The sequence below is a fragment of the Heliangelus exortis genome, chromosome 25 (genome assembly GCF_036169615.1).
Source record: "Heliangelus exortis chromosome 25, bHelExo1.hap1, whole genome shotgun sequence".
NCBI classification, from domain to species: domain Eukaryota; kingdom Metazoa; phylum Chordata; class Aves; order Apodiformes; family Trochilidae; genus Heliangelus; species Heliangelus exortis.
Genome location: NC_092446.1, coordinates 567,312 through 589,445, shown reverse-complemented (window position 1 = coordinate 589,445; position 22,134 = coordinate 567,312). Strand labels below are relative to the sequence as shown.

General features: G+C 44.5%; 2 protein-coding genes across 6 annotated transcripts in view; one reads left to right on the top strand and one right to left on the bottom strand.

The window, feature by feature from the left end:
- The window catches only part of MAGI3 (membrane associated guanylate kinase, WW and PDZ domain containing 3), a 52,761-nt gene extending 41,204 nt beyond the window's left edge, over positions 1-11,557 (top strand). For 2 of the 4 annotated variants that reach the window (XM_071768790.1, XM_071768789.1), the window contains exons 13-22: positions 66-157; positions 757-949; positions 1,601-1,786; positions 2,701-2,886; positions 4,800-4,902; positions 4,993-5,110; positions 5,574-5,717; positions 6,672-6,810; positions 7,872-7,961; positions 8,416-11,557. In XM_071768790.1, coding sequence (XP_071624891.1) covers positions 66-157; positions 757-949; positions 1,601-1,786; positions 2,701-2,886; positions 4,800-4,902; positions 4,993-5,110; positions 5,574-5,717; positions 6,672-6,810; positions 7,872-7,921 — 1,211 coding nt within the window. In that variant the 3' untranslated portion in view covers positions 7,922-7,961; positions 8,416-11,557. The remainder of the gene's footprint in view (positions 1-65; positions 158-756; positions 950-1,600; positions 1,787-2,700; positions 2,887-4,799; positions 4,903-4,992; positions 5,111-5,573; positions 5,718-6,671; positions 6,811-7,871; positions 7,962-8,415) is intronic. The other 2 variants (XM_071768788.1, XM_071768787.1) reach the window with 1 other exon arrangement.
- A 177-nt stretch (positions 11,558-11,734) lies between these two features.
- On the bottom strand, positions 11,735-21,965 carry PHTF1 (putative homeodomain transcription factor 1). Of its 2 annotated transcripts, XM_071768792.1 has the most exons (18): positions 21,821-21,965; positions 21,699-21,755; positions 21,551-21,620; positions 21,030-21,188; positions 20,628-20,787; positions 19,155-19,280; positions 18,229-18,388; positions 17,447-17,617; positions 17,291-17,368; positions 16,613-16,822; positions 16,115-16,243; positions 15,501-15,773; positions 15,083-15,214; positions 14,862-14,948; positions 14,542-14,697; positions 14,045-14,140; positions 13,291-13,416; positions 11,735-12,908 (listed from the first exon to the last, which is right to left on the bottom strand). In XM_071768792.1, exons 1-18 carry the CDS (start codon positions 21,863-21,865, stop codon positions 12,888-12,890), a joined length of 2,256 nt encoding a protein of 751 aa, XP_071624893.1. In that variant the 5' UTR covers positions 21,866-21,965; the 3' UTR covers positions 11,735-12,887. The 2 variants fall into 2 exon arrangements, with proteins under 2 accessions (XP_071624893.1, XP_071624892.1); XM_071768791.1 differs by lacking the exon at positions 19,155-19,280 and having other exon boundaries at positions 21,821-21,960.
- Between the last annotated feature and the right edge of the window lie 169 nt (positions 21,966-22,134).

The following is a 22,134-nucleotide window of genomic DNA, read 5'->3' as shown; positions in this document are numbered from 1 at the left end:
AAAGCATAATTTTTCAGTAATCAAAGATAGCTCCTTACATGTTTTGAAATATTGCTTTGTCTTAGCTCCAAACACAAGAGATTTGGATGTTTTCCTACGAAAACAAGAGTCAGGCTTTGGTTTCCGGGTGCTTGGAGGGGATGGACCAGATCAGCCTGTAAGTGAAACAGTTCACTGTTGCCCATATATTATCCTACAGTATTGCTGTTAGAATCATTCCTACTCTATCATCCCATTTCCCTCTCATTCCAAACAGTTAAGTGATGGCAAAATTGATCAATTCAGTAACTGCATTTCAAAGGTTAAGAATTGATTCAGATTGCATCTATTTAATTTTCTCTTTTTGGCTGATTTTAATCTACATCAGAAGTGGAACAAATAACAGAGGCTTTTGTCTCCGTAGTGTCTGGGATATCATAGATATGTAATAAGCACACAGTGTAAACTTGTGTCAAAAGTTGGGCTTTTTCACCAACAAACAAATATGCTCGGGAGATAGTGATGCTTATGGAATTCATGAAAGTAGGAATTAAAAATCCCCCTAAACTTTTTGTACTTACTGAATACTTTGAGCCCCAAATTGTACCCACTGGGCTTGTGCAAAGTACTATTGCTGGCTGTGCTTCTGCTAGCATAGGATGGTCAGATAATCCCAAAAGCCTTCATCTGCCTGGATTCACCTGGATTCCAGCCATTGCACGTTCTGATGAGTTCATGTTCTGCTGTTCAAATCCCCTGACTCTGCTCTGCTGACAGATTTACATTGGAGCCATCATCCCCTTGGGAGCAGCAGAGAAAGACGGGCGGCTCCGAGCTGCGGACGAGCTGATGTGTATTGATGGGGTTCCTGTCAAAGGGAAGTCACACAAACAAGTCTTGGATTTGATGACCAGTGCTGCACGGAATGGTCAGGTGCTGCTCACAGTCCGGAGGAAAATCTTCTTTGGTGGTATGTGTCTGTCTGTCCTTTTACAATCAGATCAACTTTTCCATTGCTTTATTCAAAAGTAAAAGGAAAAAGCACCTTCAAAATCAGTTCTCAGTTTCTTCTAAGATGTGTTCCGATAGACAGACTGGTTCAGAACCAAAATAGTTTAGGTTTCCTAAAAGAAAGGTTGGCTTCAGTCCTCAAGCTGCCTTTTTAAAAAGTGTTTCCGTTGTTCCAAGTAAACAGTTGGTCCTCACTTAAGATAGCAATACTTGTAGTTTGTAGCTGGATCTCTGCCATAGATCTTGTAGCATGCAGAAAAGCCATGTTTGGTTTTTGGTTTTGTTTTTTTTTTTTTACTGTAAAAAGGCATCAGATGGCTGTGACAGAGGCTGTGCCCAGTCTGTTCAGCAGTGTGCAGGCAGTGTGCAGCCAGCTCTCCTTGCATGGCTGCATACCCATGCAGGACTCTGGGCCTTTCAGTGCTTTATCGTCCATCTGATCTCTGTTTGATCCACAATGTACTGTTACTGAACTCACCCTTACTTTCCCAGGCAGACACTGTTTCCTCTTGCTGGCACTGATACTGACGTGTACAGTTTTGCTGTAGTCACTTGGTAAAACAGCAATTTTGTTTTTTTCCTTATTTGTTGTTTGTGTGTCACCTGCAAGGGGAAAAGCAAGGGGAGGAGGAGGAGTCTCAGCCTGTGCTGTCACAAAATGGCTCTCCCCGACTGAATCGGGTCGAGTTTGCAAACCAGCTGCCCCCAGAGGTCTATGATGTCCGTCTGCAGAGGAAGGAGAATGAAGGATTTGGCTTTGTCATCCTCACCTCTAAGAACAAACCTCCTCCTGGTGGTAAGTGCTGGGTTCTCCTCGCTGCGTGGTGCTTGCAGCAGAGCTGCTGCTGGAGGATCCTGAGGGATCCTCAGGAATTGCTCCACGTGTTGGTGTTACTTACACAGCACACTGCCCAGATGCAGTCATCTTTCACTCACAATATTTCACAGACCACCCCAGGACAGCTTGGTCTGCCTTGCTTCATGCTGGTGCTCTTTCACCCAATGGTGACATGAGTGGGGAGTGGGAGGAAGCCACATCAGAGGCCACCAGCCCCTTCAGGGGGCATGCACTGGTTGTGGGCAGTCTGGAGAGCTGTCAGGCCATGGTGGTGATGTGGATTTTCACATGGTGTTTATTTATAGGCTCTTTGTAGAGCTGATGGAGCCCACCCTGCCGTGCTGGCTGGATCTGCCGAGGTGCTCACAGGTTACTGAGTCTGTCTCTGTCAGGAGAACTTTGATTTCCTTTTGAAGTGTATTTAAGGCTTAATTCTTGGCTTCAAGGAGGAAGAGTTAACCTCTGCATCCAGATTTCTAATTGCTGTGTTAAAGTGGATGTCCATAACTGTCTCTGAGTCCACACAGTGCTCCAAGGTCTGTGTGTACATCTTGAGTGGCAGAACAGATTGCTGCAGAGCACTCCCGGGACACGTGGTCTTGCTCATCCCTTTGAAGATGTGACCCATTTTCTCCCCATATTTTCCTTTAGGCACAACACCTTGTGTGTGGCCAGGCCATGCTGTCAGGCCTTGGCATTTCTGTTCACTTTATGGGGTGAAGCATTCTGCATTACTGCAGGTTTTTCTTGTCCTGGCAGTCCTGCCCTTTAGAGCAGGGGTGTTCCCTGGGGTGACTGGTGATTCCGTCTCTGCGTGATGCACACCTGACACCGGGGTCATCCTCTTGCTGTGCTTGTTCTTTATTTCCTAGTGATTCCTCACAAGATTGGGCGAGTTATAGAGGGCAGCCCAGCTGACCAGTGTGGGAGGCTGAAGGTGGGTGATCGCATCTCAGCAGTGAACGGCCAGTCCATCATCGAGCTCTCCCACGACAGCATCGTGCAGCTCATCAAGGACGCGGGCAACGTGGTGACTCTGACTGTCGTGGCTGAGGAAGGTGAGGGCAGAGCATGGCCCCAGAACCTGGGTGGGTCCAACCACACTCACAAAGCCTGTTTGGTTTTTTTTTTTCTTTTCCTTCCTGCCACGTTCAAATTGCCCAGTGCTGCACCCCTGGGGTACAGCAGAAACTTCCTGTAGTGCTGTCTGCCAAAACCACCCGCTGAAAAATGGCCACACCCCACCATGAAAACCTTGCTCAGGGGTTTCCTGCAGAGCCTCCCAGCCTGATAGCAAATTCTTCACGTGCAGCTGCCATGTCATCTGAACAGAGAGAAATATTTCCATTTCCATTTCCATTGAAATGGAAATATCTGTGGCTGCAGAGTCCCACCTTCAAAGTCTGTGCCTTCAGTGAAAGCTCCTGTGCAGCACTGTGGTCAGCATGGTGTTGTGCCTACACAAACAGTTCTTTATAAATATATAAGCTTCAATCATGTGAAGAGAAGTTTTTTCCAACCCTGCTTACCACTGCATTTTTCTGGATTGCTGCTAGTGAGTTTAATTAAACTTGCTATCATGATTTTACCAGAAATTTGGCTTTATCACCTTTAAATAATAAATGCCTAGAGCCAGCATGTTGAGTCAAGTCAACAGATGATTCTCTAATTTCACATTCATTGCAAATATTTGATGTCCTATCTCAGCCTGTAATACAGATTTTCAAAGACCTAGAGTCTTCTATAAATTGATATTTTTCTAGAAGTATTTTCGTTTTTATCAAATCTAATTTATTCCAGTTTGAAGGGACACACCTCAAAGGAGTTGCCCAGGGAAATGTTTATAATGCAGCTGCGGTCTGAATTGGTTGCATTAAAGCTGTTTCTCTGAGACTCTTAATCAGCTTTATTTTTACAATTAGCTTTTGGAAGATAACATTTTTGTCCCTTATTTATGCATGATTTTACCTGGACTCTGTGTGAGTACTTTTCCAACTTCCTCAATTTTTCAAAAAAAAGAAAACAAAAAGAAGTCATTAGTAGGTGATGAAACTAGACTGAAGAGGCCAGTCAGGAAACAGTGTGGCTTAGAAGAGCTGGAGTTGGTATGTTTCAGATGTAGAGAATTTTGTGACTATGAAAGAGGGAGAAGCAGAACATTTTCCACTGAAATGGAAATATATCACCACTTGATAATTCTCCTTGATTTAGCTGGGTAAATGCAATTTATCTCACAGCATAAGCCTTTGTAGGAAGCCGGAGTGGATGTGAATTAGCCAGGTCTTCAGATGTTTTCCCCACTGTGTTGAAGGGACAGAGCTGAGCTGCAGAGATGGCTCACAAGGCAGTGGTTGACACCAGGGAAGAGGCAGCTCCAGAGAGAAAAACACCCGCGTGGCCAGAAGCTGTTCAGCATCACAAAGCATAAACCCTACAGAGCTTGCTGTTCCACAGTGCTGTCCTCTGAGACTAAGAAGGAAAATACTGCCTTGTACCTCTTCCCTCTGCCTCCTGGCGTTCACCAATGTGTGATCTTTGCTTTTCAGATGAATAAATGAATTCCACTTTATGCACCAGAAGATGTTCTTTAACGTTTTTCACAAAAGCAGGAGTCTGTCAGCTTTTGTCATGTATTAGCTGGAAACACAAGAGAGCAGGCTGAAAAGAGGACTGGAGAATTTGAACAAACAGATGGCATTTTTCTTGCCTGTGCTTCTAAATTAAAATTCTGAGTATAAACCAGGAGTAAAAGTTGACATTTTGTCTCTAGAGAAAAACCTATTTAAGGCACGTCCTGGTAACAGCAGCAAGCAGTCCTGTGAAGGGCTCGGGAGGTCTCGTGTCTGAGAAATTCAGTCTAACAATATGCATTAAGTTTTCCTTAAGATGCTTGAGCACTTTGGGTTTTTTACTTGTTATACTTAACTGGCAAATGCAGTCACTGACTGTCAGTTCTGCTTTGGTTTGTTAGAACACCGTGGTCCTCCCTCAGGAACAAACTCTGCCAGGCAGAGCCCAGCCCCACAGCACCGGCCACTGGGACCAGCACAGACCAACTCCCCCAGCACAGACAGGTACAGTGCTCTGGGCTTTGGAAAACAGGGGCTGAGGGCAGAAGGATTGGAGGGCAAAGCTGACATCCATGTCCTTCCATCTCTGTGCAGGGGAGCTACAGAAGGTGAAGCAGGGAAAGATGTCTCAAGCAGTTACAGACTTTCCTGGCCTGAGCACAAGCACCCGACACAACCCGAGGCTGCAGCCCTTGGTGGACGTCACCCCCAGGTACCATCCAGAGGGTGTGAGACACACAAACCACTCGTGTCAAGGCACTACATAGCATTGCCATTCAACAGCAGGACAATGAAATATTTCCCTGTCTGATGTGGGTAGAAAAGTTGTGTACAAATGCACGTTTTTGCTTATGTTCTGAATTTTTAAATCTCCTTAGTATACTTGAATACTCATTATAATTACTAAAGAAATAGAAAATCCTTGTAATGAGGCTACTGCAGACACCTGGCAAAATTTCTTGAAAAAAATTTCATGCTTGTCTGAAACGTAAAGGGAAGAACACACTCTGTGTTTAGGCTGTTACACATGGCCATACGTGAGTTGTGATGAATTCAGTTTAAATCAGGGGTTGTATTTCTCAAAATATAGAAGTACATGAAGCTTTTTTCCAGAAAAACAAATGTTTAAATCTGCGTACAGGTCCTCATCTTTTTTTCTCTGACTTCCTGCACAGAATCCTGGCTGTTTCCCAGTAGAATTGGAAAGGGGCCCTCGAGGGTTTGGATTCAGCCTTCGAGGAGGAAAGGAGTACAACATGGGCTTGTTCATCCTTCGACTTGCAGAGGATGGGCCAGCTGTCAAGGATGGCAGAGTACATGTGAGTTTCTCCTCTCAAAGAAGTGTTGACCAAGTTGGCCCTTGATCCATTAATGTTTGTTGTTTTCATTTTGCTGTTGCTGATCTGTGCAGTGAAGATAGTAGGAGTGTAAATTGTTTCAGAGATAATTATATTAATTTGTATGTTTCTGTAAGAAATTCACTTTCAAATATGGTCCTAAAAGCAGAATAGGTGCAGTAACAAAGGCTGGTGGGACTGTACCTGCTGCTCAGAGCAGGGCCACCAGCAGCTCAGGGCACAGAGGGGCTGTGCTCCCCTCCCATGGGGCTGTTCACAGTTTTCATGTCATGCAGTTTCTCCTTCTCAGCTGGAAAATTATGTCATTTTGAAACAGAGAAGGGGAATTCCTCACTCGGTTAATTGCAACTGGGCCTGATGGGAGGCGTGTCCTGCCCGGTGGGTAACCAGCCAGTGACCTCCTTTGACAGACAGTTTATTTAACAAAGCCCAGGCCGGCTCTTTAAATCTGCTAATTTTATGCACTAGTGACATCCCTTGGTTGATCCATGTACTGCGAAATAGGTTTCATCACCCTTTTAGTGGGAGATTATTCCAACCCCTTTCCAGCAGCCTGCAAAGTTCACATGAACTGTAATTACCTGCCCAATACCTCTGCAAGTTGCCAATTGGCCTCAGAGACCTTACACGTGATACCTGCAGAGCCCTGGGCTCTCCTGCCTGCAATTAAAAAAATCCTTTCCTCACATGAAGGTCATTGTGCCACAGCAGCACTGAGCTCTGCAGCAGGCACAGGGAAGCTGCTGAGTAGCTCTCCTGGTCAGTGTGACACATGGAAATGTTCTGCTGCTGCTTAGTGGGGTTTAGCATGAGAGGAAAAATAGGAGCCTGTACTTTTTTCTTTCTAAATTAAAAATGAGTTTACAGTGTCAGAGATTCACAGAGGCTGACTTAGTTACTCTTTTTTTCCATCAGGTTGGTGACCAGATTGTTGAAATTAATGGAGAGCCCACCCAAGGAATCACTCACACACGAGCCATTGAGCTGATTCAGGCTGGAGGGAACAAAGTTTTGCTGCTGCTGAGACCAGGGACTGGCTTGATCCCAGATCACAGTAAGTCATACCAAGTGCTGCAGGCAAAAGAAGGAAAGACAGAAAAATGCTTGCGGGAGCTCTGAGTTCAGCTACAGAGCACAGAAGTGGTGATTTTGAGTCTTGCTTAGGAAAGGCTGCAAAACTACAAATCAAAGACTTGTGGTTGTGGCAGCATTTTAAAGGAAACAACACTTTCTCTCTGAGTGCTCATTTTAGTCTTTTAACCCTTGATTCTCCCACCAAGATTCTGATGCTAAACTTAAATTGTAGAGTCACTTTTTCCGACTTCTGAGCTTCTCAACAATAATCACCAACCATGAGTTTGTCCCTGGAAAATTTTGGGTCGTGTTCAGTCGTTTACAGGAACCAGCCAGCATCTGCTCAAAATCTGCTCAAAACTTTCTGCATTTCATTCCTCCAGAGAGCTGGAAGATGGCCATTAACATTTTACTGTTCAAAACTGCAGAGCACAGCTCAGCCAGGGAATTAGCACATGGCAGGGAGACAGCCCATCTGCGAGCTGCCAGGTCTGCTCCTGCCATCCTGCTGCACTCCTGTCTGTGTTTGCCTCTCGCATTACCCTGAATTACCATTAGGGGTAATGAAAGTTAAATACAGTCTTCCCTGTGTGCTGATGAGCTTCTGATGAAGCTGCCTTTAAAGTCAGCATTTTCAAGCTGTAAGAAAGGGGGAGGCAGTGGGTGGGCACCTCCAGCTCTTCTGACAAGCAGCTATAGAAGCTTGATATGATTTCAGCAGTGATAAATGGTGTTTATCCTGTGCACCACAAGGGCTCCTCAATAGTTTTCTGGAATCACAGAAATCTTTGTGGAGTCTGAGGTAGAAAGAGAATCACAGAAAAGTGTGAAAGAACCTCTAAAGACCATCAGGTCCAGCTCTCTGCCCAAAGTGAGGCCTGAGATTAGGTGAAGCAACTTAGATCAGTGATGGAGGAGAGGGGGGGAAGGATTTTGTTGCCTCTTATCTTGCTGTTAATCATACATTTCTGATTGAAATCTTGCTTGCTGTACCCTGTGATTTTGGTATGTAGTCCTGGGCTTTTTCTCTTCCTTCTTCAGGTTTGGCTCCTTCCAGTCTGTGTCCCTTCGTGAAACCTGAGCAACATTAAGGGCTTTCAGTGCTTTTCTTGGTTTTTCCTTAAAGACTTGGTAAATCTGCATGTCTTGTGTTTCATCTCTTCCTGTTATTAAAGTGCAAAGCTACAAATATCCTCAGCTTTCCACAGTTTTCAGTTTTCTTTTAGTCTTGGTTCATTTGGGTTTTTTTATATTAAACAATGTAGGTCAGGGACTTCCTGTTTTGCAATTTTGCTGTGTAGGCTCTGAAGCTGTGCTGATACAAAACCATGTCAGCCCCACAGAGGTCATGCCAGCATTCTAAACAAAAGGTTTTTTTCCAAAATATCATCCTTATGGTTGTTGTAAAACAATGCAATGTACAAAACTGACTAAATAAGAGTTTGAGATTATGCCACTACATAGTCTTTTTTAGACTGAAGTTTTCATATAATGTCCTGGAACCTCAGTAGTATGCACACTTCTAAATAACTGTTTTGGGTTTTTTTGCAGTTGTTTAATAAAGTCTCTCGCTGTTCACTTACAGGTGATTGGGATAATTACAATCCATCTTCATCAAATGTAATATATGAAGAACAGTCACCATTATCTTCATCTTCACATCCTGCTTCCCCATCTGAACTGTGTCATTTACCAGGAGAAGCTTTAATGAGAGTTCAGCTGTCTGAGAAACTGGAACAAGCAATGAACACTGTGCCTGAAAAGATAAGCACTTTAACTGAAAACCAGTTTGAGATGAAGCCTCAGTCTTCTCCCCAGAAAACAAAGACAAGATGGGAATGTCCCTCCAGTCCCAGGCTTGAAATCACAAAAGGGAGTTGGGAAGTAGGAACCAGAAGAGGCAGATCTGCAAGCCCAGAAAAGTTAGGGGCTGCAGAGGGACACCCTCCCACAGGATTCCACAGCCCCAGAAAAGGGGATTCTGGAAAAACCTATGTCAATCTCTCACACAAACCTGACGGTTCCAGAAAGAGTGAGAGTAAAATCACAGAAATGGGGATGAACAACAGTAACAAAAAAGAATATTGCAGTGGAAATCAAGGAAGGTCTGGCAGTCCTCAAAAGCTTCTTGGTAAGCAAGGAATTGTAGAAATGGTAGGCAGGCTGCAAGAGTATCAAGATAGAGCAACTGGTGGTGATAAGGTGACTGTTGAGAAATTGAAAGGTGGAAATGGTAAAGCAGGAGTCACCAGGAAAGAGACAAAGCAGAAGATGTCTGGAAAGGTGGAAGGGTGGTCTCCAGAGCAACAATCTGTGGTATTTGATGAGAATAATCTTCCATCCAGTGACTCTAGGAGCAACACATCTGAAGACAAAAAAATGAAGAAATTGGACTCTGGAGAGCCAAGTTCCAGCAAATTCAAAGCGTCCAGTCTTTCCAATATTCCACTGCTTTCCCTGGAGAAACAAAGACCAGAGACACAGGACACTGCTGTGCTGAGCAGACAACACAGAGAGAGACACCTGGAGCGGCCTGATGAAACCAAAGATGATGGAATTTCCAAATCTGAGAGTAATTCTCCAGTCAAGAAAACACCAATAACTCCTGGACCGTGGAGGGTACCGAGCACGTGTAAAGTCACCCAAACAGCAGGAGTGGCTGAAAAACGGGTTTGACTGACACTTTTTTTTAGAACATATTTTAATCAAGTTTCTAACGACCATTTAAAAGCATTGTTTCTTTTCATGAAGTTGTCATTTTTTTTTCAGAAACTGGTTAGAGGGTGGAAAGTATTTGATTCGTTCTTAAATTATCTAAGCTGCATGAAGGACCTTTTGGATTGCTTAACTGAAACCCTTCCATAAGCTGCTGTCCCCACGTCCTTTTGAAGGCGGTGTTCTGCTGCTCCCGATGTTGCACTGCTGCGGCTTCCTCAGATAGTATTGTGACTTTCTGAACAAAATTATTTAATGCCTATATTGCCAACGGGATCATGACTCACCTCCTGTTCCTGTGCCAAGTTACCTACTGTATCCAGCCAACCTAACCCCTCACGTATGTATTCAAGTCACAGGAAAGACAAGGTTTGGTTTGAAGTGGGTGTTTTCTCCAGAGCATGGTGCATGTTTACTAAAGGAAATACACATATTTTTACTGGGTCAGTAAGAACACAGGTGAGTTGGTTCTCTCAATTCTAGGGCAGCAATTGAGCCACTGATACTGCTCAGTTGGTGTTTTTTTCTTAAATTTTTATACCTAATGCAAGATCATCTAGATAAAAATTCTACTTGACATAATCAGTGTTTTGTAATTTTGCTTTTTATGAACACAGCAAAATTGCTTTGTTTTCTTGATCGATAAGGATGCTTATGACAACTGTTTGCCAACATCTGCCTGAAAAGAGAAAATTCTGGGATCTGTTCAATCACCCAATATCCCTGGTTCCACTGCACCATCCCCCATGTCCTCTGCACGAGTAGGTCCCACCTTGGTGTGGTGCTGTGTGCTGAGTCTCATCCTTAGTTATTTAATGCCCGTTGGGAATCAGATTTTTCCCCTCTGCCCTTTCAGATGAACCAACTGCCACTGCAGCTTCTGCAATGAGGTTCTTGCCTGTGTGTATTGGAAATCTCCCAGATGTTACTTGTAGTTTGTGATCTAAGAGTGCTGAATTGAATGCTGCACAGGGTACATGCGACAATATCTATGGTTTGGGCTAGAATACATATTTTGAAAAAGAGGCATATTACCACCAGAATCTATTTGGCACATCAGTCCTACAGCTGTAAGAACAGCAGACTGCATAAATTTAAGGCTTTTATTTTATTCATAGTTTTAGTGATGATTTCCTGCCATATCAGGCTTTTTTAATGACTGCAAAAGTATAGTTAAAGGCATCCCTTGGTCCTGTTTGCAGGAGAAAGAAGTGTAAAAGATCAAGCTTTTCTTTTACTCATGATAAAATTCAAGCTAATACTTTGCTATTATGTAAGTGAATGAGTTAATATCTCGTTTTGGCTTTGAAACATTTAATGTTTTTAAAGCTTAATGAAGCACAGTGAATCAGTTGAATTATTTACAAGTACAGATGACTACTCAAAGAGCTTTTTAAACAAAGACTTTGAAAATTAAATAGGCTTTAAAGCAAATCTGAACTGTGCTCTGCTGCTTGACATTGGATGATCCGTTGAGATTTGCTCTGTAGCATAATACGTACAAATACTCCCTGTTGTGGAGTATGACTGTGAAAATATTTAATACTTTGAAGTAGCCAGTGTAGATATTAACCATGTATTCTTAACAAAAGAATCTGTTTTGAGTTGTATGCACTTGCCCTAACCACTGCCTACAGTAACAGACATTTAATACAAAGATGAATTAGCACCACTGACATTATTACCCCATCCTCAGCTCCCCCTGTATTTTTTCTATGTTAATGTGACCTGATTTAGTGTCTTACCTGTGTGTGATTTCTCCTTTATAGAACTTGTATCTGTACTTGCTGTATCAGATGACTTAGCAATGTGGCCTTGGAATGCTAAGCAATGTATGGATGTACTGGGTATAAATGTTTATATATTGTACAGCACCTTTATACATACTTCTGAGGTTCTGACTAGAGAGAGACCTGTAAATCGCTCATTATTTTTTATATAGATATTAAAAAGAAACTCCAGTTCTTGGCCTGTTGGTTCTGCACTGTATAAAATAGATTGTTGACTTTCAATGGTGTGATACTTTACTTTAAACAGCTAAATTTGTGGCCCAGGTTTTACTCACAGACATAGCACTCTTCTGGAAAACAAATGCAATTTATTTTTGGAATTAAAAAGTCCCAAGTCCCTGTTCAAATAACAAATGTTCAACAAAGGTTTAGAAAAATCATCAAGTCATGTAGAATCAGTTGTTAATGTAGAAATACCTGTTTATTTGTACATTTTGATATGTAAAATTGTCATCTCCTTTTACATCTTACAACTTTTCCTTGTACAGAAAATATCTGTAAATAATTTACTACCAAAAAAACTTACACCATCTTACCCTGTACGTGAAAGAATGAAGTTATGGAAAGTTCCTCAGTTTTTGCTTTTTTAATTACTAATAAATAGGTAATAGTAGAGTCAGTGAAGGAAAATGTAAGTTTAACAGATGTCTTTAAAACATCTTGTTCCTCTCCTATGCCCTTTGTAAAGATTCCTCTCTTTGGGGTGAGGAAGCCTTTGCCCCCTCTCTTCCCCTCTGTGTAAGGCACTGCCACAGTGTGGGGCTGCAGCAGCTGCTCAGAATCTGGAGCAAAGCTGCTGTCACAGTGACCCCAGGACAGGACAGAGCCTGGGCTGAGCACACCTGAGATGTTACAGGGAACAAACACAGCAAAACGTTCTCTGGTTGATAAATGCTTCACAGCATTTACAGACCAACCTCGCAGTTGTTCTCATGTTACTCACCTTTCCACTAAATGATCTTCATTCATTTGCAGAAAACCCAATCTAAGCCAACCAGAGTGGATCTGTGGTATTGCTGAACTGGCAGAATTCCCCTTATGCAGATGATGTCTCTGCACCCTGCAGTGGTTCAGGATAGAGGCAACGCCTCACACACCTCCAGCTTCTAAGAAAATAAATACTCTTAGCACATTCAGAGCTCAGAAGAGGGATGCAAAACAATAATTTCATTGTAGCTCCAGAGCTCTCTGACAAGGACCCTGCTTAACTGCACCAGGAGGGGTCAGGTAGCAATCAGTGTCCCTCCAGCAGGGCTGTGCTGTGGCTCCACACAGTTCCTGCAGTCTCAGTGGCAGCTCCAGCATTGGGCCCCTTCATTCTGTCCTGCTGGGTTTGCATGCCATGGGATGACTTCACTGATTAGACCAGTTTGTTCTGTGTGGTGTAGAGCAGCAAAGCAGAAGAACTGATACTGGCACTGAGAATCTGTTTCAAAAATGGTAATTACAGATTTCTGTAGTTTGAGAGCACCTCTGCTTTTTTTGCCCAAGATTTCTTATCTTCTCTGGTCTATTTGTGGCGGAGGCAACAAAGTGCTGTTGTTGGGTGAGTTCATGGTTTGATTTTCCATAACTGCAAAGAGATACAGAGAGTGAGTGTGGGTCTGACTGCTTTTCATCTACAGGTAAGAGTCACTTTTGCCCATCCTGTGGTGAATGCTAAAGCTCAGCAAGCTGCAGTTTAAGTGTCAGCCACAGGAGGACAGGAAAGAACCCAGGATTCTGAGTAATGGCTTTAATGGGCACTGAAGACCAGAACACAGCTAAAATTCTGTCAGCTTCCTTCCCTTCAAAACTGGCTCCTGGAGATGGCTCACTGAGCATGGTTTCCTCTGAATTACAGGGCAGAGGGAGCCTAATTCAGACCCACAACCTTTCTGCTTGGGGGGGAGGACTTTGCCAGTAGTACAGAAGTGACCCCACAAGCTTTTCTTGTTCATGTGGGTTGTACTCACTCTGATATTGAATCCTAGAAGATCACTTATGACACCTGAGACAGCAGAGAGAATTACAACACGTGTTATGTTGTAGATTAATGGATTCATAGTCAGGCCATACAGCCTAAATGGAGTATCTAATTCCTGCAGTGAAAAGAAAAAAAAAAAAATCCATTAGCATTTGTCCATATCAGAAGCAATTAATCCTTTGGCTGTTAGCTTAATACTGCAGGCTCTCTGGCAGCCTTTGCTAACCATGCACTGCCTCTGTATCTTGTCTTAAATGCAGGTACATAAATTCCCACTCTACTTTGGCCCTCCCAGCTCAAAGATGTTTCCTAACAGCCACGTTCAATCCATTGTAGCAACCCTGGCTGCATCACTGGAGCCTGACACAACAGGCTGTACAATTTTAAACAAATTAGTCTATATGACTAATTTATGACTTTTAGACTATGCTATCTTTTCTAAACATCTACTCTTCAGTACTGAAGGTGCTGAAATAAAATGAGATTCAAGCAGCAGGGAGATGTTGTTTTCATACAAGCCTCTCCTTACCTAAGTCATAGTAAGCTGCTACTAGTCAAATGCCTGCATCACAAATAAACCACACCAGTCTTGTATTGCTTGATCTTAAACCATGGCTACACAAGCACAGAAAAACTCCCTCTGTGAACTTAAACCTGGTTAAGAGAAATGGGAAGAGCAGAACCATGCAGTCCTTGTCCCTTCTCCCAGAACTCAGCTGTGTGTTTTCAGGAGAGCAGCTTACCTTCAGCAGCTTTGTAGATAGCTTCAGAACATTGTTTACTAGAGACAGCTGCTCTTTCTTGTTTGGCTTCTTCTCCATCTTTAGGTACAAGTTTATCTGTGACAGAGACATTACACACCAGATGTTAGTACTCCAGCACTGGTCCTCAATTGATTTCTAAAGGAAATTACAGCCATCTTTTGCAGCCTACTGTCACACCTGAAGAAGTGATGCATCCACAAACAGGTATTTAGCTGCTGCTTTTCCCAACTGACATAGGTAACACGTGTTAATCCAGACACAAAAATAATGAAGAATTTTAGAATTTGAGTCGTTCCAAATATTTAATAGCTTGTCCCTCCCCAGCTGTACAGTGATTTATCACCTTCTGTCCAGCACAAGTGTTGGTTCCTATATTTGAGAATTTGGTGCCAGTATTTTTAAAGCTGGTTTGAAATGCAACAGTTGTATCCAAACAAGCCACAAAGCCAAAGGGAGAATGAGCTGAATAGAGATACCTGTTCAGTGAGCAAGATGGAAATATTGCTGTATTTCTTGTTGGTTTCAGAGCCCAAAGATGCCAGACGTAGTAAGAAGAGAAGAAGTGCTGCCTCCCAGATTAGGAACTCCCAGTTGTAGGCTGCATTCAGAAATGTTTTGTGACCCTTAAGAACCTGTATTGAAAAAGAAAATAATTCATCAGTACATCAGTAATGAGTAACATCCCTGTTCTTGGGAGAAGTTGCTCTTATGCCTCCTCTGAACCACTAGAGCTACTGTCAGCCTGAGGGCTTTCCCTCTACTTGTTTTTTATTTTTTTAAAAAGTCACAATCTCACCTGGGCACAGCATATAAAAGCTATTGAAAGAGCCAGTAAAAAGACTGATGACACAACCACATCCACAGATCGCTGGGGGCCTCGGCGCTGTGGAAACAAAACCTGAGTCAGGTCCAAGCTTAATGGTCATAAAAATTCAAACAGTGATGTCCAGAGGGCCAGACAGCACTGAGGTGAAGTACCTGTCACACCCTCTGCAATTACCTTGGATCAGAACTCACCTTCAGATAGGAACGAAGGGATAACCAGATCTTGATATTTTCTACCTTCTTGAGTCTGAAGTGAGGAATTTCGTATTTCTTCGCTTTCCGAGCAGATGTGATGTGACTAAAAAGCTTGGCAAACAAAAACCTCTGCAAAAACCAAAACCATATCAACACAAACATACATTAGTCTAAAACAAACGAAAAAAAGATTGCTTGGAATTGCATAGTGGTTATTAAAAGGTTATTTTCCACTTGGGGGCAGAGCAATAGGGTGGCACAGAGGTCAGGAAGGGGACTGACAGGTCCAAGGTTGTGACTCTCACCAGACTCCAACCAAAACTTCTTGGACATCTTCTCAGCTTTGATACTTCAGCTGGCTTTGGTAGAACACCTGCCCAGGGCTCAGGGAAGGCAACAATACACTGAAACCCACCTGTTTGTATGTTTTCTCAGCAACACACATCATGAAGAAAAACATCCAGGTTAAGCAAAGTCTTTCAAGGAAGTTGATGGCAGACAGAACAACGACAGGGGTGCTGGCAGGTGCCCCACAAAAGATGTGCAAAAGCTCCATGAGAGAAATGGAGCAGAGCTGTTCCAGGTGATCCGTGCGGAAGAGTCTGTAGAGGAATGGGAGGAATGCCAAGGCAATGGTGATGACGTTTCCCAGCATCTGATACCCCACTCCTTGCTGGTAGGCATTCACCTGGCAAGCAGGAACAAAACCAGGATGATTTCCTGGGTTTATGCATCAAGGAAAAGGCACACTGAAGCATTCACAGCTCCCTTTCCCTTCCAAGGCCTAAAATAATCCCAGCCATTTCAGTCCAAACCCAACAGAAATCACTCGTTACTCTTCCAACAGGACCTCCTAAATTTTGGTTTATGCAATTTCTATGTGAGACTATTTGGGACAACTGTATTTGCAGTAGAGGAGACACTGCTTTTTATACTGCACTTCATATTTGCATGTGTAGCTATTTTCCGGGTTTTTTTTGCTGTTTTTTAAGGGATGATGGAGACTGCAATGCCTTACAGCCCTCTTACCCTGCTCATGATAATCCCACTGATCTCCAGCACAGACATGTCCACCTTCTTGCACTCATTCCCTTCCCAGATCAGTGCACTCACTTTCGCAGATGCTGGACTCGTGTTTTGCAGCCAAAACAAATGGTTCTATAAAAGAAGAGAGTGCAAAAGGCACATAAATCCCTTTCTGACTCAATATTAAATAGTGCTTCTTTCTAACAAGTATTTAGATTGGGACGGGGGTTCCAAATTTGTCATTGTGTGAAATACTTTGGTTTGGGCTCAGCAGTGGCCCAGGTAAAGCCAGCAGGGAGGAGGGAGTTGATCACTGACAGTTTTAGATCACTCCAGACTTTGATCAGCACAGCTGGCAGAATGGGCTCCTCCAGCATTAGGCTGCTCACATTATTCCAAGAGCATTCAGATCCAGATGTGTCTTTCGTATTACTTAGGAAAACAGGGGGAAAAGGTGTGTGTGGCCTTTTCTCCTCAGGTACTGGATATACATCAACAAACCTGCTGGAACACATCCTCCTTCAGATCTCTCCTGGCACCTCTGGCAGTTGTGTCCTCACTGTCACTGGTGCAGGAGGAACGACACTCTGGGCCGTGCAGGAGATCATCCCACAACATGTCCTCTGTCTCTGAGTCATGGCGAGTGCTCTCCGAGTCCCTCCGGGTGGTGCTGCAGCTCCGGGATCCCGGGCTGATGCAGGACCTTGAGTTCTTTGAAGAGCAGAATTTACAGAGCACAGCCCACTCCTGACTCACAGATCCACCTTCTCCCCCCCAGCCATCAGCTGTGTCAGGGTCCCCGGGTGCTGGGAGCCCCAGTGGCACCCAGTTGATGCCAGCAGCATCACCCAGGCACAGGGCACTCACACAGCAGTAGTTCCCCACCTCTATTCCCAACTTTACAAACTAAAAATTTACTTACTTATCCCAGTGCAAAAGTTTTCTGGTTTATGCATAATCTATTTTAGGATTTCATTTATATTTTATCTTTATTTGCATATTTTTATAATTTGATATTCATATATTTTATATATTTTATTTTCAGGTGGGAGGGACTGGCATGAGGCAAGATAAAGTAATGAAGAGAACAAGTATCACAGAATAGATTTTCTCCATTTTAAAATCAAAACTCATTAGCATAAAAGCTACAGTAAAGGCCAAACCATGACCTCACCATACCTGACTATAGAGTGTGGATTCCAGTTCAGATTCTACAACACTATCTGAGTCTCTGGCACCTTTCAGGGTTTGCTTGACCTGCCAAACCCAGGAAAAACAGTTTGTTATCCACAGCAAAAAAATGTGTGGAAAATGACATAAACTCAGCACAAGTACCTGTGAGACAGCCTGGTTCAGAGAGACAGGAGGCCTCCTCTTCTCTTCATAGCTGTTGTCACTGGAAGCCCCTTCCACATTCTGGTGTAACAAGCCCCGTTGTGCCATTGCTTCAGCTTCCTCCTCACTGGAGAGCTCGTCAGAGACACCCCCTGTGGTGGTGCAGCCAGTCTGGAAATGCAACAGTGAGAGTAAGAACAAAGCCTGCAAAAGCCAGCAGGAGTTGATCTCCACAGCAGGTGTGGAAATAGAATCCAACTTAGCACAACAGAGACATCACAAATTTTAACCCCCCAACCCCACCCTTGCCCTGCCACAGAGCTGGTGAGAGGGGCCTTGGGTGGGAAGAACTGGACTTGGGGTGGGAAAAGGCAGCAGCAGCTTTTGGATGTGTCTGACCAGCAACCTGAAGCCCAGGAGAACTGATGATACTGAAAGCTAATTTATTTATTTTAAATCACTATCATCAGTCTTCCCTAGCTGAGCACTTTGTGATCAGAAGTCTCTATAATTAAACAAGCACTTTGGTAAGCACAGTGCATTTCTGGCTTGTCTGTGTTTGACACATGTGACTGCTGCAACAGAGGAGGTGCTGACACTTCACTGTCAGCTGCTCAAGAAGGAGAAAGGGGGTTTTAGGTTTTCTATCTGCAATTAAAGGTTAGTAAAGAAGGGAGTATCTTGTATTAGATCAAACCACAAAGTTAAGCATCAACAAACTTTTGGGCACGTGCAGAATAAACTGAAATTTGTGACTCCAAATGGATCTTTCCTGCCAGTACCTGATGGCTCTTTTCCCCATTGGAAAGTTTATTTTTCTCTTTGAAGTGCAGCAGCCTGTGTTCAGCTCTGGCATGTCTTTGTGTCATGACAGCATTCACAGCAGTCACACCATTTTCTGTCTCAGTCCCTTTCTCAGCCACCAGCTTCATTCTTCTAGTTCTGTGAGAGAAAATAAAATTAACTGCTTTCATGTCAGAGAAAAACTCTGAGGAAAAAAAATCATGTTCTCTTTCACTTGCCACAGAGGTACAACATTAACAGTGTTGCTAAGGGAACATCTGCTGACAGGCTCTGCATGTCCAGATTCTGCTGTCACTGGACAGTCCTTTTGTAACTCTAATACTGTCCTAGAACTTCTAAACCAAAAGGGAACTTTTACTATTATTATTTTGATTAAAAAATAATAAATAGGAATAGTTCAGAAGACAAAAAGTCCTCATCATGAGACAGGGCCTGTCAGTCAAAAATTCATCAAGAAACTCACCTGAGAAAACAGTAAGAGACAATTAAATATCCCAGAGAACACAACCTCCTTTCCCTCTAGTTACTTTTAGAAAAAAGGAGGTGGCAAAAGGAGGTGACTATCCAAGCAATTTAAACCAAAAAGCACAATTGCTTCTGGAAATCAGGCAAAACAGCAGTATCATTTCAGAATACACGCTCAGGAAAGGTCACATAAATTAAAACAAGCTCCACCACTTACTGCAGTTCATCTAAGGCTCAGATTTCTCTCCACTGTGAGATGCAGCACAATCTCCTAATGAGGAAATCCTTAATTCCTCAGCAATCAGCCTCCTGCAACCCCCAGTGTGCCTTCAGTTCAGAAGAAACTGACTGGCAGCCTCTGGGGCTCAGTGACAGCACAGGTTCTGTCTCCAGCTGCTCAGTGCCACTACAGACACAACACAGAGAGAGGATCACCTACCTCCTCCGGAAAAAAGCACTGAACACACTGCTAACAGCTGGTGCAGACTCAGACTGCTCTTCTTGACTGTTTTTGTCAGGAGAAGACCAACTGCTCCCATCAACACCCACAGGTTTGCGTAACTTCCTGATTTATTTTAAAAAAGAGAATTAAATTTGCTTAGTAAGCTACATGTAGGTCTTTCTTAAAAGACCCGAATCAGATTTCAGCAGTTTTTTTGATGCTATTTTTCTTAAGTTATGCAGACAGAATGCTTATTTCCAAATAAAATAAATTTATTTGGGTTAATAGAAGTTACACACTAGTACATCACTAGGAAAGGATGCAACAGACAACATCTGATCTCAGTCTTTGTTCTATAACAAAGAGGCAAAAGGAGGCAAAAATTATCCTGTATCAGTGTTTAACCCATGGCAGACACCTACAGCTATGGATAGGCTGTGACATCTCCCACACGCACAAGTCATTGGTGAGGAACCTGCCACATCCAAACCTGCCACATCCAAACCTGTCACATCCAAACCTGTCACATCCAAACCTGTCACATCCAAACCTGCCACATCCAAACCTGCCACATCCAAACCTGCCACATCCAAACCTGTCACATCCAAATCTGCCACATCCAAACCTGCCACATCCAAATCTGCCACATCCAAACCTGCCACATCCAAACCTGCCACATCCAAACCTGCCACATCCAAACCTGCCACATCCAAACCTGCCACATCCAAACCTGTCACATCCAAACCTGTCACATCCAAACCTGCCACATCCAAACCTGCCACATCCAAACCTGTCACATCCAAACCTGCCACATCCAAATCTGCCACATCCAAACCTGCCACATCCAAACCTGCCACATCCAAACCTGCCACATCCAAACCTGTCACATCCAAACCTGTCACATCCAAACCTGCCACATCCAAACCTGTCACATCCAAATCTGCCACATCCAAACCTGCCACATCCAAACCTGCCACATCCAAACCTGCCACATCCAAACCTGTCACATCCAAACCTGTCACATCCAAATCTGCCACATCCAAACCTGCCACATCCAAACCTGTCACATCCAAACCTGTCACATCCAAACCTGCCACATCCAAACCTGTCACATCCAAACCTGTCACATCCAAGCCTGTCACCCTTTCCCTGCTCCCAACACATCTGCAGCTCCCTACAGCTGCAGCCCAAGCAGGACAGCCGGGTCTGCAAAGCCTGGGAGATTCCTTCCTGCATGGAATGCCCTCCTCTGGACACACAGCTGCAAAGCTTCCCCAAACCAGAGCCAACTGACAACGGAACCAGACCCACCACAGCCTGGTAAATCTGCCTTGATTATGAGAAGATTACAGAGAAGACAGAAAATACCTATTTCCAGATTACAGCTAAGTCACACGTTTACACAAGACTGGAAGGGAACACCTTTCCCCATTCTCTGCCCCCACAACCAGTCCCCGTGTCCCCGCTCACCTCCGGCGCCGGCTGAGCCCGTTGCTGGCTGAGGTTCTGGTGATCTGTGTGGACACAATCTGGCAGTGCACGGTGCCCATCAGCAGCATCAGGCACAGGGGGCCCAGGACCTCACTTGCATTCACCACAGGCATCATGAAGTACAACACCACTGCTATGACTTGAATGGAAAAAAAAAACCAACGTATCAAATGCGGGAGTTCAGAGCACAGCCTGGTTTTTCTGTCATAACTGTTTATTTTTCACTCTGTTATATAATTTCTGCAAATACTAGTGCCACGCATCTTGAAATCTACATTAAGCAGGTTTCAGGCAGGATACTATGCCTTAAATCACACTGCAAAATGCTGTCACATTCTCTGCAGAACAGGGATTGTGGTGCAGACCACTACCAACCCTCACCTTGCATAACATAGAGCACCAAGAGCCACATAAAAATTTTCTGGGAAGTAACTTGTATCCACCACTGGCTGAATAATGGAAAAAACACAACTCTCACAATCCCTTTCCGAGTCAACGATGTCCAGGGGATTTCAGGCTTGGCTTTGGCAAACGTTGAACCTTGGAATTAAAGAGAAAACAAAGTCATTAATTGTCAATTACAAGGATTTCCTTACTTATGACTTCCTCTTTGGCCAGGACCAAACCCTTCCCACCGGTCAGAGGTCACAGAAGCCCAACAGGCCCAGGACAAAGCTGTCCCTGGGCTCACCCCTGGCACGGGCTGCTGAACCACCCCAAACTCCTCCCGCCTCTGCCCTCGGGCGTTCAGTGCTCCTTTGGCACCGGTACCAGCACACACAGCATCCAGCGGCGAGGCCTGGGCCCGGACCGTGCTCTGCCAGAAGGCAGAACCCCTGGCAGGGAGCTGGATCCTCTCCCCAGCAACCTGGGACACGGGATCCGTCGCACGGGCCACTCACCTCGGATCAAATCCACGTCGATCAGGTCGGGCTGGATGTGACCCTTCTTCTTAGGTTTGTTTTTGAGGCCCTAGGGAGCCGAGAACAAACGTCTGTTAGCGGCGAGAAGAGCCGGGACCGGCGCGGAGTGCCCGGGCGCCGCCGTTACCTTCATCTCGGTCTGCTCGATGGATTTCTCCCATATCTGCTGGTCGTAGGCCCCGATCTAGAAGGAGAAGGAGGCTGAGGGTCGGGCCGGGCCCGCGCCCGCCCGCGCCGCGCCGCACTCACCTTCTTCTGGTACCAGGAAATGGCATCTCTGTCGCGAGCGGCCATGGGGCGCCGCGGGGCGGCCCGAAACCGGTACCGGTACCGGCCCCGGCCCAGGCCCAGGCCTAGGCCCCGGCCGCCGTTACCCTGGAGACCGCCGCCCGCCCGAAGCTCGACTGCTCCGGCCTGGCCCCGCCCGCCCCGCCAGGCAGCGCCAGCCGAGCGCCGAGCCCCGCCCCGCCCGATAAGGAGGCGAAAGAAAGCAGCCAGGCCCGTAAAGGACAAAATCAGACTTTGTTTATTAAAAAAATACTTTACAGGAAAAAATTCTATGC

What these genes read in the sequence shown, in the direction of transcription:
- PHTF1 (XM_071768792.1), bottom strand. Translation starts at nt 21,865, where the DNA reads ATGGCCGCTCGCGACAGAGATGCCATTTCCTGGTACCAGAAGAAG. An exon ending in AATCCACACTCTATAGTCAG is followed by an intron (nt 16,823 to 17,290) that starts GTATGGTGAGGT and finishes TGCTCTTCAAAG; the next exon opens with AACTCAAGGTCCTGCATCAG. An exon ending in TTCTAGGATTCAATATCAGA is followed by an intron (nt 12,909 to 13,290) that starts GTGAGTACAACC and finishes ATCTCTTTGCAG; the next exon opens with TTATGGAAAATCAAACCATG.